The sequence below is a fragment of the Antedon mediterranea genome, chromosome 11, assembly GCF_964355755.1.
Source record: "Antedon mediterranea chromosome 11, ecAntMedi1.1, whole genome shotgun sequence".
NCBI classification, from domain to species: Eukaryota; Metazoa; Echinodermata; class Crinoidea; order Comatulida; family Antedonidae; genus Antedon; species Antedon mediterranea.
The window spans coordinates 9055954-9069057 of NC_092680.1; the positions used below are offsets into that span (position 1 = coordinate 9055954).

Genomic DNA, 13104 nt, shown 5'->3' on the forward strand with positions numbered 1-13104 from the left:
GCAAGATCCTATTATATATTATAAATAACTAAAGATTCTGAGAAAATCAATCAATAAAAATATCTTAAATCAATCAATTATCTTTATTTAAATCAATGCATATAACCTATAATTCGTCATAGTGACGAATTAAATCTAGTTATCATTTTGTATTTGTTAACAATAGACTCTGAATTGGATTACACAATTTTGTGTGATCTTCGTGAGTCATTGTAAGCTGTGATTTAAATAGGTGTATACAGTGCTAATGTTTTGTTGTACAAATGACCAAAGACAAACAAATAAATTTTATTAAATATATTTAATAAAATACTTTACCATGGAGACAAAACAATAATGTAAATAATTAAACATTTAAATAATTTATAAGTCTTAAACTTGATAATTAAATGATGCCTAGATCAATATCTAGTACTTTCTTAAACTCTTCATGGAAGCACAAATTGACATAAATGTTCTGAATCATAGTGAATAATTGTGTAGGCCTAGAATAAATAAAACAGATATCTCAAATGAACACATATCAATAATAATGATAATAACAAACTGCTGTAACAAAAGAATTCAATACACTTTAAAAAACCTGGTTTTCAGTGACTCAAATGACAACCATATAAAACAAAATTTTTGTTCTGTGATCCGCATAAACATAACATACAGTAGGGAAACCCCTATTTATGGTACATCCCTATTCAGAGACACCTATCTATGAAAAGGCCACTTTCATGTAAAATCAATTAGAGGAAATATATTGTTAGTAACCCACACCTATTCAGGGGAGATCCCTATAAAAAAAAAGAGGTTTTTGGTTACTAAAAATTGTCTCCTTAATAGTGTTCTACTGTATGTGGTTCTAAATTAAAATAACTAAAGGCCAAACTGTTGGAAGGGGTCTTCAACCTGTACATTTGTTGCATACCAAAACAAAGTAATAGTAATATATACCTTCTTTCATAATCACATACTACTCTTGGTTATTCTTATTCACAATTTATACAAACAATTATTTGAAAAAAAAACCACCATTTATATAATATGCTTCTAGCACAGTATCTATAGTAAAACATAGAGCAAAATAAACACTAACAGCATCTATATTAGCTTTGGACTGAATAACATTTTTGGCCAAAATACTGTATTCTGTATTTCATATGTAAATGAAATAAGTACCATTGCTCTTATAACACAAGGTTTCCACCTTTGGCAACTTATAATGTTTAAATTAAAATTGAGTTTATGATTTTTTATTTATTCCAGAAATAAAGTTTACAACTATCAATAATGCTTCTGTTTTAAAATATTTTTACTCTGACACTAATTAAAAAACAAGTTTATTTTTGGCACTTTTTTTTCAATAGAATGAGTACGCTTAACAGAAACGTGTAAATACAGCATATGGTGCTTAAGGTTGTGAAATAAATGCAGCATACCAAAATGCCTTATAATATCAAAATAATTAATTAATGCTTTATCCTAGAAAATGCTGACTGCACCACAATAGGGAGCCTTCGATTTGTGTGATGACCGATGACTTGGGCATTGATGTGTTATCGGTTGATGCCTGGGCCTGGAAACCACCAAAACTGTGTCAATGAATAGCAAGTCACAACGAAAAATCTAAAGCTCCCTACGCACGTTTTGCAGATAATAATTATATAAATGATACCTATAATGTATGTCTGAAAAAAAAATATATTTTCAATATTTTTTGGGTGATTCATTTTTTTTTATTTTGAACTATATCTTTGTTGTCACGCAATTTATATTTTGTTCATTGATAAAATGTATATTACAACAACAGTGTAAATTCTGTCTACACAGTCCAAAGAAACTGTACACAAAAATACAAGCTTTACACATTAAAAAAGTAATTTAGTTCCTTTGTGCTTCTACATTGCTGTTGTCATCCTCTGTAGTGGAACTTTCTTCTCTTGTATATATAGGATCTTTGCGGCCTTCAACTACATCAGCGTCCACTGTCACTTTGTTGATGTTTGAACCGGGCACTTCATACATTGCATTTAGTAGAATTTTCTCCTATGAAATAAAAGGATGATACATTGATAGAATGAATTTTTATTTCTTACATAAACACAATCTGCCACATACAAAACTTAGTTTATAATTATTAAAATATAAAATGAAAATTAACTGAATCTGAAGAAACAGATATAATTATTAACACATTCCTGCCTGAATAAATAATTACCCTTTTACTGAAATTTGCGATTCTCTAAATGGTTCACATGCATTGTGACCGTAAAAAAAAAATTGGAAAAATATTTCAAAACAGAATTTTCTAAAAATTTAAATGGTCCATGGTTTCCTACTATGAAAACAAGAATTGAATTTTGCGTTATTGCAGGTCAAGGGGTTTGGACTACATTCTAACTTACAATGATTGACCTAAGTCCTCTTGCTCCTGTCTTTCGATCAAGGGCTTGCTGAGCTATAGCTTTCATTGCTTCTGGTATAATTTCAAGTGTACTCTAAAAACAAACAAACATGGTAAAATATATTACAGACTTAAATGTATCGATTTCACAACCTTGCCAGATAATAGGGAGTTTTCACAACCTTACAAATACGATAACGAAAACGGATACGTCACACATTTGTGAAACTTTTGAGCTGATCCCCATTTCATATTCGTAAAGCGTATTCGTGTTGACGAATATCACTAGTCATATTCGTGACTACAAAACGAGTATAGTTTTTGATCTATTTTGCACATTTTGCATTTGAATCAGGAATGATTCATGATTATAATATAATTATACTTTTATTAAAAGTAATTTACTAAAGTAATTTACTAAAATGCCAGGTCAATTTTAAAGTCCTCACTCGCTTTGATGTTACGTTAGGCCTAGGCAGCCAAGCACCAAGCAACACGTACATGCGCTTCGCTCAAATTTACCGCAGTCATATTTTGGACGGCGGCCTCAATATTTCATTGCCATGCGAAACAGATTTTTACTGGCTTACCAAAAACGAATACGTGTGCGTGACGTATCCGTTTTCGTTATCGTATTCGTAAGATTGCGAAAACTCCCTAATGTTTAAAAGTGACAATTTAATTAATTACAATTGCCACTAAAAGAATAGAAAGCAATATTAAACATGCTTACAAACCTATTGTCACTTTGATAACCTTCATTCAATCAGTCACCAATTGTTTAAAAAAGTTATTTATTTTTCATTGGCAACCCCATCTATAAAACAAATTACAGTTTACAGACTTACATTATCCATTTCAAAAAGATATTTAAACTGTGGTACAATTGCGTTACGAGGCTCCGTCAAAATGCGTACAAGCATATCTTCATTAAGTGATGTTAAGCTCACGTTGATAGGGAACCTTCCTACAAATTCGGGAATCATGCCAAACTCGATAAGATCACGTGCTTCCACTAACTTCAGTATAGCATCTTTCTCGGCATCATCTTCTCTCGTGCTTTCGCCCTCACCAAAGTGAGTAAGGTCAGCGTTTGTAGCAGCCCGTCTACCTTGACCACCGCTTACTGGTGCTCCAAATCCCAGGTACTGTTGAAGAGAAAGATGAACATCTTGTCTCTATTTTGCTTTTAAACATATAACTTACAATATAATTGTTGCAAACCTTATACTAAATTTGGTTGCATTATATATAAACTATTTACCTTCTCACTCTTCCTTCTGCTGACTAGCCTATCCAGACCGTTAAAAGCACCAGAAGCCACAAACAGAATATTAGTTGTGTCTACTGGTACACTCTCCCCTCTTAATTTACGTGAACTTCGCTCAGGCACGTTGACGATGGTGCCTTCCAGCATCTTTAGCAGCCCTTGTTGAACACCCTCGCCTCCGACATCTCGTAACTGGTGGATGCCTGGTACACTACCGATCTTGTCAACTTCATCTAAAAATATGATTCCTATGGAACGCAAACATTCACAAAATACAGAATGAATAAAAATTCCAACAATACTACCATGTTGGTTGTTACCACAAATTCACTAAGGTGGCACCTGTGCATTGAATTATGTTACGGTAACACTCATGGATATTATTATACTTAGTAAATTACCTTGCTGGGCCTTTTCAACATTAAAGTTGGCATCTATCAGAAGCTTGCCAATAACAGATTCAATGTCTTCACCAACATATCCAGCCTGAGTTAGAGTTGTACAGTCACAAATAGCAAATGGAACATCAAGACACTGTGCTATTGTCTGGGCCAGAAGAGTTTTACCTGAAATATAAAATAAATGATATACTGTACAGCTGTCCTCTGGGACACTCCTATCAAGGGACCACTTTCTTGCGAAGAACATACAAGGGGAATTATAATATGAAAACACATTGACCAACACCTTATTCAGGGAACACTTCTATCTATGGCTGGTCACTTTAGAATTTCGTTTACTGGCACAAAATTTTGGAATAATTTATCACTCGACATAAAAAATAATACATCAAAAATTAATTTCGTAAAAAATATAACTGAACTACTATTATCAAGATACTGATTAATGCTGGCCCACCTCTTTCTTTTTATCATTATTGTGTTTTTCTTACATTATTGTATATTTATATTATCAAAATCGTTTGCACTCAACAGTATTATATTTGTTAATCAGGTGTAAACAATTGACTAGCGAAAGCTATTTGTTTATGCCGTTTTGCCTTTGGTGAATAAAAAATTATGAAATTAAAAAGACACCTTGTTATGTTGGGTGACTCCTTAATAGGAGAGGCTCTTATTGTGATTAATAGTTTTATTGAACCCAAATTTAGTAGATTCAAAGAAATAATGTCAGTATTGAATAAACACAATCAAAGTACATGACAAAGATATGCTTGTACTGTTTGTTAAAACAAAACTAGAACTAAGGTACAGCTTTCCTAAGCATTTTAGAAAAAAAAGATGAACCTACCACAACCAGTTGGTCCGAGCATCAGTATGTTACTCTTTTCTAATTTTAAGTCATGACTTTTGTCATCTAGTACATTACTTCCTCTTGTTTTCTTATCATCTTCACCTGACTGGTTAGCTTGTTGGCCTACTGATGATGACGCTCCAAGAGCATTACCATGGTTTGTGATTCCTGCTATCTGAAGTAATTCTACCCACCAAAAAAAGAAGTTAATTACCTTGTGAAATATGTTGAATACTCAGAGAAGATCATAGGTTTGAGTCTGTTTTGTTTTATTCGGTACTCAACATTAAGAAAACATACTGTATCAGAATGCCCTATAAAGCTAAACAAGTTTCATACGTATACTACTTGAGCTGGGATACTCTGTCTGGGGCAACACGTACAAGTCGCATAATTAGACACCAAGAATTCTTGGTGCATACGATTATCCAGTGGATTATCCAGTGGTTACTCACTCGAAAATAATGCATTGCGCATTGTTATGTTTAGACGATGTATTTATGCTTTTGGGTACTCGAACTCCAACATGTTTCTTCGCAAAGCGAAATAATGATGAAAATTTCTGAAGGCTAAAAATGATTTTATATGTCTGCCAAACATTTGATGGGATTTTTCCCAAGAACATGAAAACTCGTCTTGATATGATGGGCTAGATTCTCCGCAAATCAAACATTGAATGGATCATTATGCAGAGATAATTTCATTTATTTATTCTCACCCACCAAGACCCTGTGTGGTAGCTATGTGCCGGTGGTATGTTCCTATTTATTGGTGGCCTAGGCATAGACTTGATATGTAGGCCTAACTAACAAAAACAATCGGCAACACTCTAGGCCTGTCACAATATATTTATAACCAACAGTTGTTATTTCAGTCTCAATCGTACTTAAATAGTACTCATCTTGAAATTATATTTACATACCGCCCGCCTCATATATATATATATGATAACCTACGTCATTCTTATCTGATGTTTGTGGTCTGCAAATCGATTTGTATACGTGTATCACAAGTCTGTTTTTCCAGACAAAAATGGAAACGTTGTGGTGGACTAACATATTCATAAATATTTGTATGCCTTTAATATTATTTCTTGCACCCAAAAACAACTTGACAATATTTGTGTTCAAGTAAGCAAGCAAGTGTGCTCATATTAACTGTACTACCATAACAAACATCCAGATTGTAACACACTGTGATTTTTATGAAAAAAAGTCTAAAAATTTACCTCTTGGTGAATATGCAGTAGAAGGAGCCTTGTTTTCAACCTGTTCCTGTGCTGGCTTTGAGGGCGCTACAGGGATGTTATTATGGATTCGTTTATAATGATTGTACACTGCCACAGATAACACTTTTTTGGCATGCTCTTGTCCAATGACATGTTGATCAAGAAATGAGTATATCTATAGAATAAAACGGCATGAATAGTTTAGTTATTCTCAATGTAGTTAGTTTAGTTATTCACAATGTAGTTAGTTTAGTTATTCTCAATGTAGTTAGTTTAGTTATTCTCAATTTAGTTAGTTTAGTTATTCACAATGTAGTTAGTTTAGTTATTCTCAATTTAGTTAGTTTAGTTATTCTCAATTTAGTTAGTTTAGTTACTGTATTCTCAATTTAGTTAGTTTAGTTATTCTCAATTTAGTTAGTTTAGTTATTCACAATGTAGTTAGTGTAGTTATTCTCAATTTAGTTAGTTTAGTTATTCTCAATTTAGTTAGTTTAGTTATTCACAATGTAGTTAGTGTAGTTATTCTCAATTTAGTTAGTTTAGTTACTGTATTCACAATGTAGTTAGTTTAGTTATTCTCAATTTAGTTAGTTTAGTTATTCTCAATTTAGTTAGTTTAGTTATTCTCAATTTAGTTAGTTTAGTTATTCTCAATTTAGTTAGTTTAGTTATTCTCAATTTAGTTAGTTTAGTTAATTTCAATTTAGTTAGTTTTCTCAATGTAGTTAGTTTAGTTATTCTCAATTTAGTTAGTTTAGTTATTCTTAATAAATTATGGATGAGAAAAATTTCTTGAACAAGCGTTCTCATATCAGAAGATTAACAAGATTAACAAGATTTGTATGGCATACATGGTATATTACTGCTGTTTCCATATTTTGCATATATATAACAGAAGTATAATCTCAACTTTGATACTGTAAATTGATTGTCCCATTGATTAGAAATAAAAGGCATATTAGATATTTGAAATGTGACTTGATTTTTGTTAAAAATTATGGATATAAGAATGTTCATTGAGAGTTCAACCTTCCCAGGGAGGCCAATATGTAAACAAAGTTATTACGTACCTTTTTAGGTGGTGGCGGTGGAGACCTTTCTGGTTTTACTTGAGTAGCGTTTTCTTTTAATGTCTTCTTTGTATCAGTCTCTGACAATACAACAAAGAAGTGATGACACTTTTCACACTTTACAAACCGTGTAGATGCTGCGAAATAAAACACAAACTAGTGAAGCATTGTTTCAGTAGGAAAATTCACACTAAAAAACTAAACTATATTAAACCATATTAGCTATAGTCTAAACTCAGATACAAGGTCTGTGAAACCTATAAACCAAGAGAAATGTAGCAGTAGTCAAGTATGTTAATCTTACCACAAAAATTATGAAAACCAGACAATTGACAACGCAAATAGACAGCCTATTTACTTTGAACCAGGGCCCAAAAAACTAGCAATTTACTTGTTAATTTATTTTCATAATTGGTAACTGAAAATGTTAAAACTGGCTAAGTGCCAAGGTGAGTTTATACCAGTATTATATATGATTTAATTTACTCTAAAGCAAAAAGGGACTATTATTTTCAATTACTAACATACAAATAGTTGTAAAATAAAAGTCAGTATTGTAATGCTACCGTGCATGGTATAAGGCCACTATCATGGAATACTATTGACCTTATTCTGGATGTTAACTTCCTGCTTCCTAGTATTGATCAAAGTACTTTGATTAGGCTAGTGATAAACTATGTAACTAAAAAAAGGTTAGTAAATCCACTAAAGCATACAGTTAACACTGTAAAATAAGCACCAAGGCTAGTCTCACTTATTATTAAAAAGATGGCTATACAACTGTTAAGTTCTATTTAAAATACAATACAACAATATAAAGATTTTCATTCATGGCGAAAACTAAACACTATACTACTACTGTGGTAAGTTATGTTTGTGGTTATGTGCAAGTTCCAAGAAAACTCTTCTGGGAGTAATCACATCCTTTACTTTTCCTTCCTTTTTGGAAATAGGCCACAAACGTTACTTCAATAATGTAAACACAATAGAAGTGAATGACCTAGTAGTATCCTTCATAATATATGTGTGTCTAGGTCAAGCTATGAGTTTAGTATTTGTATATTAGTATTAGTATGATATGATATGACAATGTTTACAACAAGAAGGTTCCAAGGATTGTTCAGAGTAATATTACATAATATTTACATAAGCAATACAACAGCCTAGAGTTAACACAGTGACCTCAAAATTATGAAAACAAATATATGCTGTGTATTTCTGCAATGATTTATGCCCTATCCAGGTCTCAGTAAACTTGGTGCCACTCAATGTTACTGGTTTTGTTTGGATGACGTATGGATTTTGATATTTAATTTGATTACAATCATATACATATACAATACAAACCATCAAACTGCCCTTTTCACGAATAAAGGCAAAATCTGATTACACAAATTGAACAGAGATTTAAATTAATAGAAATAATATACAGTATATAATAAGACGAAGAATTAAAAGTTGTGGAACTTACAAACAAAAGTCTCCACATGAGTGCAGGGATCACCACATTTTGGACAGCACAGTTGACCAGACTTGCCACCATCGTTGTTACTGCTGCCACTTCCACGAACCCGCTTGCTGCCGCCACCACTGGTCGTTGTGGCATTCTCTCCTTTGGTTCCATCATCTTTACTACATAAATATCTTGCTGATGTAACTAAAGATCTACTGTTGGTTTTAGATTTTATTAGATGATTTGATAGAACACAATTTGAACCTGAAATATAAGAACAATAGGGCTATCATCTACAGTACTTTGAAACTTTCAGTGACTGTTCTTTCTTTGTCCAATGTAAATACGCTTGGTTCACTATATTGCCTCAACTCTACTTGCCTAGCACAGCAACTGAAATGTCAAGACAATCGTATTTTACTCAAATTTTGTTGTTTGCATTTGAAGTGCTTTTAGTTGAATTATTGATTTAGTGATCATTGAACATATGAATGTTTTAGTTAGAAATAACAAAAAACACAAGTTTGTAGGCATGTATTATAGAAGATTGTCCGCAGTCCAATTGCAAAAAAATACTTGAAAATAAAATAATCTGATAAAATAATAATTAAACATTATGTAAAATCAGTAGCTATAATAAAATGCAAGAATGTAGATCTTGCCATTTGCCTTAGTTCAATACAAGTTAATACTATTACCGTAAACATTATTATTATTGTAATTTGTATTCAACTTTATTTCTGAAATAAGCGATATGAATAATACTCACTAATGGATTGCGTATGGCGTACACGCATAAGAATTGACCTCGTCAGTCTGACCTTGTTACAGGTGTGTGACATAGTGGACTATTTGGAGTACAAATAGACACAAAATTTCTGATTTCAATAATTAACAAGTTCGTCAAGTGTTTCTTTACACTGAAGATTCAGTAAGTTGTTCAATATACCAGCACAAAACACTAAAATAAAGAATATTTTTGTATTATACTATAGTTTACTTCTTTACAAAATGATTTAAAAAACAAAAAAATTGATTGTAGTATCATACAGTACATGTGACTTAAGTTAAACCGTGGAGGAATTATTTCTCCAGGCAGTTTACGATTAAATCAGTAATATTTGAAATTGGTCACGTTTTATTTTGATATATAGCCTATAGGCCTAGTGTCGTGATTATAAAATCAACTATATTTTGTATGGAGCACTGCTAGCTATGCTTTTGATCACACCAGTCATGTTTGAAATAAAATTAATAAAATTAAATAATAAATATTTAATTGATAATAATATAGGCCTAGGCCTAATAAATGTTTGTGTTTTATTTCGACTTATACAAAATACTGGGAGTTAATTTCATCGCAACCAAATGTGTCATTCTTGACCCACAATGTAGTGTACCCAGGTATTCAGTGCTAAAACTAAATTAGTGTACTTATAGGCCAAGCTCAGCTCAGAACATTAGCCCTCAACTAGCTGGTAACTGGGAATCGGGAATCTCTCTAGCCCTCTAAACGTACCTACTACTACTAGCGGGATAGCCTAGGCGTAGTTTTACTTTTAGCGAATTTAGCTTCAGATTAGGAGGCTAGCTAGCCTAGGGTAGGCCTAGGAAATAGGCATAGGCTAGTAGTAGTAGAGCGGCAACACTCCTCCAGTCTAGGCTAATCATACATTTTCATATTTATATTCTTTTAAAATGTCTCAATTTAGAGCTATTCTAAAATGTCTAATACTGCAGCGACATTTGTATAATATTAATAACTTACTAAACAGCAAACGTAGGCTGACTGGTTTTCTCGTTTTATTAGAAATGATCACCACAATCATCACAACATACACACACAAAAAAAACACAACATCATTCACAGCGCCCTCTATTTTGACTGTATTTATGATGTAATATTTAGAGGAGGACAATACATGATGTCACATGTGACAATAATATACAGTAATTTTATATATAGATACCTCCTAATTAATACACTGTAGGCTTACTAGAATAATGTACGGTATTATACAAATAATGAATGTTTATGATAGTGTAATGGTACAAATAATGGCATGATATGAGGTGAATGAAGAAAGGTTATACTTCAACGAGGCAAAGCCGAGTTGATATATAACATTTCATCATTCACCAAATTACACGAATATAAAACATTCATTATTTGTTTTACATAACATCTAAATAGATGCCTGTCATTTGAATCAAATCAAAAGGTAGGGCCTAGGCCTAGCAAAAGGCCTAAATTTTATTCATATTGATTAAAACAGTAACATGTGGTTATAAACACACCTACACTGTAGTGTTAATTATGTCAACAAACGACCAAAAAATCCTAGGCTTAGCAAGGCTTAAACTCCTATGCCTAGCCTATACTAACATACCTAGTCCTAGGTAAACTGGGAAGCCGAATCTGAATAATTGACATTTTAACATTACAATTAAATATTGTAGGTGATTATTGTAATTGTTTTATGAATTGTACAAATATTAAAATGTTAAATACCACCTCCATGTTCAAACCAGCTGTTTTATTTAAGGATGTTATTATGTGGCATTAAAATAGTATATTCAACAACAGAAGAAGTAGAAGAAATAGAAACAACTTTTGTAGGCCTACAGAGGAGAATAGGAATGTTAGGGTTAATCGTCCACTAAGCCAAAACTATTTTGATATCTAATTTTCAGCTTTACATACATTTTCATTCCTAAATGATTAATGCATCATAAATCGTTGTAAAGTTATAGACTATTTTCTGCAAATTTTTTTAAAAATCGATTTATAAATTTGTATTTCATGCTCATATTACCGAAATATTCAGCCACAGCTTAACACAAGCTACAGTATGTACACGAACCGACAAGGTACACTTTTTCTTTTGTAGACGCCATTTTAATTTCCCGATCGCATTATAAATAGTATAGCTTCAGCGGGCATAATTATAGGCCTAGTCTTACTTTCTTTACAACTGTATAATATAATGGATATAAATCAAACACATAACAAAAAAATCAAGATCAAATAAGTTAAAACTGCCTCAATACAAGTTTATTAATACGACGTTTCGGCATAGCCAATCACCAGGTGAAGATTGTAACAAAGGATAACATAATAAGTCACAAAATTACATAATAAAACAAATCAGCCAATCAAAGACGGAACAAACAAAATGCATAGTTATAAAAGGCACGCCTCCAAAAGCTTTGGGGTACAAAGCAGAAATGGTTGCTTATAAAGCAAGACATTTAAAACAAAGACAAACACTTCAAGCGTGAATAATTGTTAATATGAATGTCTCTGGCAAAATTAATGTTTAAAAGATCTAAATTGTACATTTATGCCGGTAGGGGCAAGAGTGCCAAGCTTAACAATTAATCTTTTTTCTACAAATCTACGAGATGTCTCAGAATCATTACATACCTTACACCAGAAATTGTAATATCCGAAAAGGAATTCTTATTACAAAAATGGGTGCTATAGTTAACCCGGGAGTATAGTTTAATAGACCTTAAATGTTCTACAAATTTATCACCCAACCTGCATTCAGTTTCTTCACCAATAATAATATGGATAGTGATATTAATCAGAAGATAATGTGTTATTGTGAATTGATGACGACATTAAAATAAAACACGAAGATAGCAATTTTGGAACAACATATTATTAACATGTTGAAGAAATTTGGACACGTAGAATAAGAATGTGTAGATGCACGCTCTTTTAAATGTGATGAACTATGACGCAAAAGATGAAATACGACTTTTTAAATTCAACTTGCCATATGATGACGTCACAACACCCGATACATAAATGTTTGCATGAATTTGTATCTACAATTCAACAGCTTCCAGAAAACGGGAGTTCAATACGAGGCATTTTTTAAAATGGCCGCTAATTTTATATAAAATGTGCATAAAATCGGATCTAAATATGGTATATGCACGATCTTGGTGTACTGTCTAAAAACACATGTACTTCAGACATGTATCATTCAACATGCTCCCTATCAGTGGATATTGCCAAGTACTTCACTTAGTTTCTGAGTGCTTTCATTTGTTTGTCTGTTTGTTAGCAGGATTACTCAAAAGTTATTGCAAGATCTTTACCAAAATTAGGGTTAGATAGATATGTGGTCAAGTTCCACTCCATTACATTTTGGAGGCAATCCGAACCACGGCCCCAATTTTGAATCACTTTTTAGTATTATTTTCAGACCTGCTGGTGTTAAAAGATGGGAGAGAATTTTAAAAAACCAGCGAGCAGTCTTAAAGTAACAAGTAAACTGAAACTGCATTTTATCGAGAACTACTTGTCCAAAAAAGCTATTTAGATCCGATTTTATGCACATTTTATATTCAATTAGCGGCCATTTTGAAAAATGGCCGCCATTTCAATACTAGGCAAAAACTAAGTGTCAACAGGGC

General features: G+C 32.3%; 1 protein-coding gene across 1 annotated transcript; it reads right to left on the minus strand.

Moving 5' to 3' along the window:
- Positions 1–282: 282 nt before the first annotated feature.
- On the minus strand, positions 283–10506 carry LOC140062657 (ATP-dependent clpX-like chaperone, mitochondrial). Its single transcript, XM_072108962.1, has 11 exons — positions 10442–10506; positions 9443–9634; positions 8692–8937; positions 7221–7357; positions 6148–6322; positions 4917–5105; positions 4067–4231; positions 3660–3913; positions 3244–3543; positions 2397–2489; positions 283–2037 (listed from the first exon to the last, which is right to left on the minus strand). The coding sequence occupies exons 2-11, from the start codon at positions 9513–9515 to the stop codon at positions 1873–1875; spliced, it is 1797 nt and encodes a 598-aa protein (XP_071965063.1). The 5' UTR covers positions 9516–9634; positions 10442–10506; the 3' UTR covers positions 283–1872.
- Between the last annotated feature and the right edge of the window lie 2598 nt (positions 10507–13104).

What these genes read in the sequence shown, in the direction of transcription:
- LOC140062657 (XM_072108962.1), bottom strand. Translation starts at nt 9,515, where the DNA reads ATGTCACACACCTGTAACAAGGTCAGACTGACGAGGTCAATTCTTATG. An exon ending in TCATGTGGAGACTTTTGTTT is followed by an intron (nt 7,358 to 8,691) that starts GTAAGTTCCACA and finishes TTTATTTCGCAG; the next exon opens with CATCTACACGGTTTGTAAAG. An exon ending in TGTTGAAAAGGCCCAGCAAG is followed by an intron (nt 3,914 to 4,066) that starts GTAATTTACTAA and finishes TGCGTTCCATAG; the next exon opens with GAATCATATTTTTAGATGAA.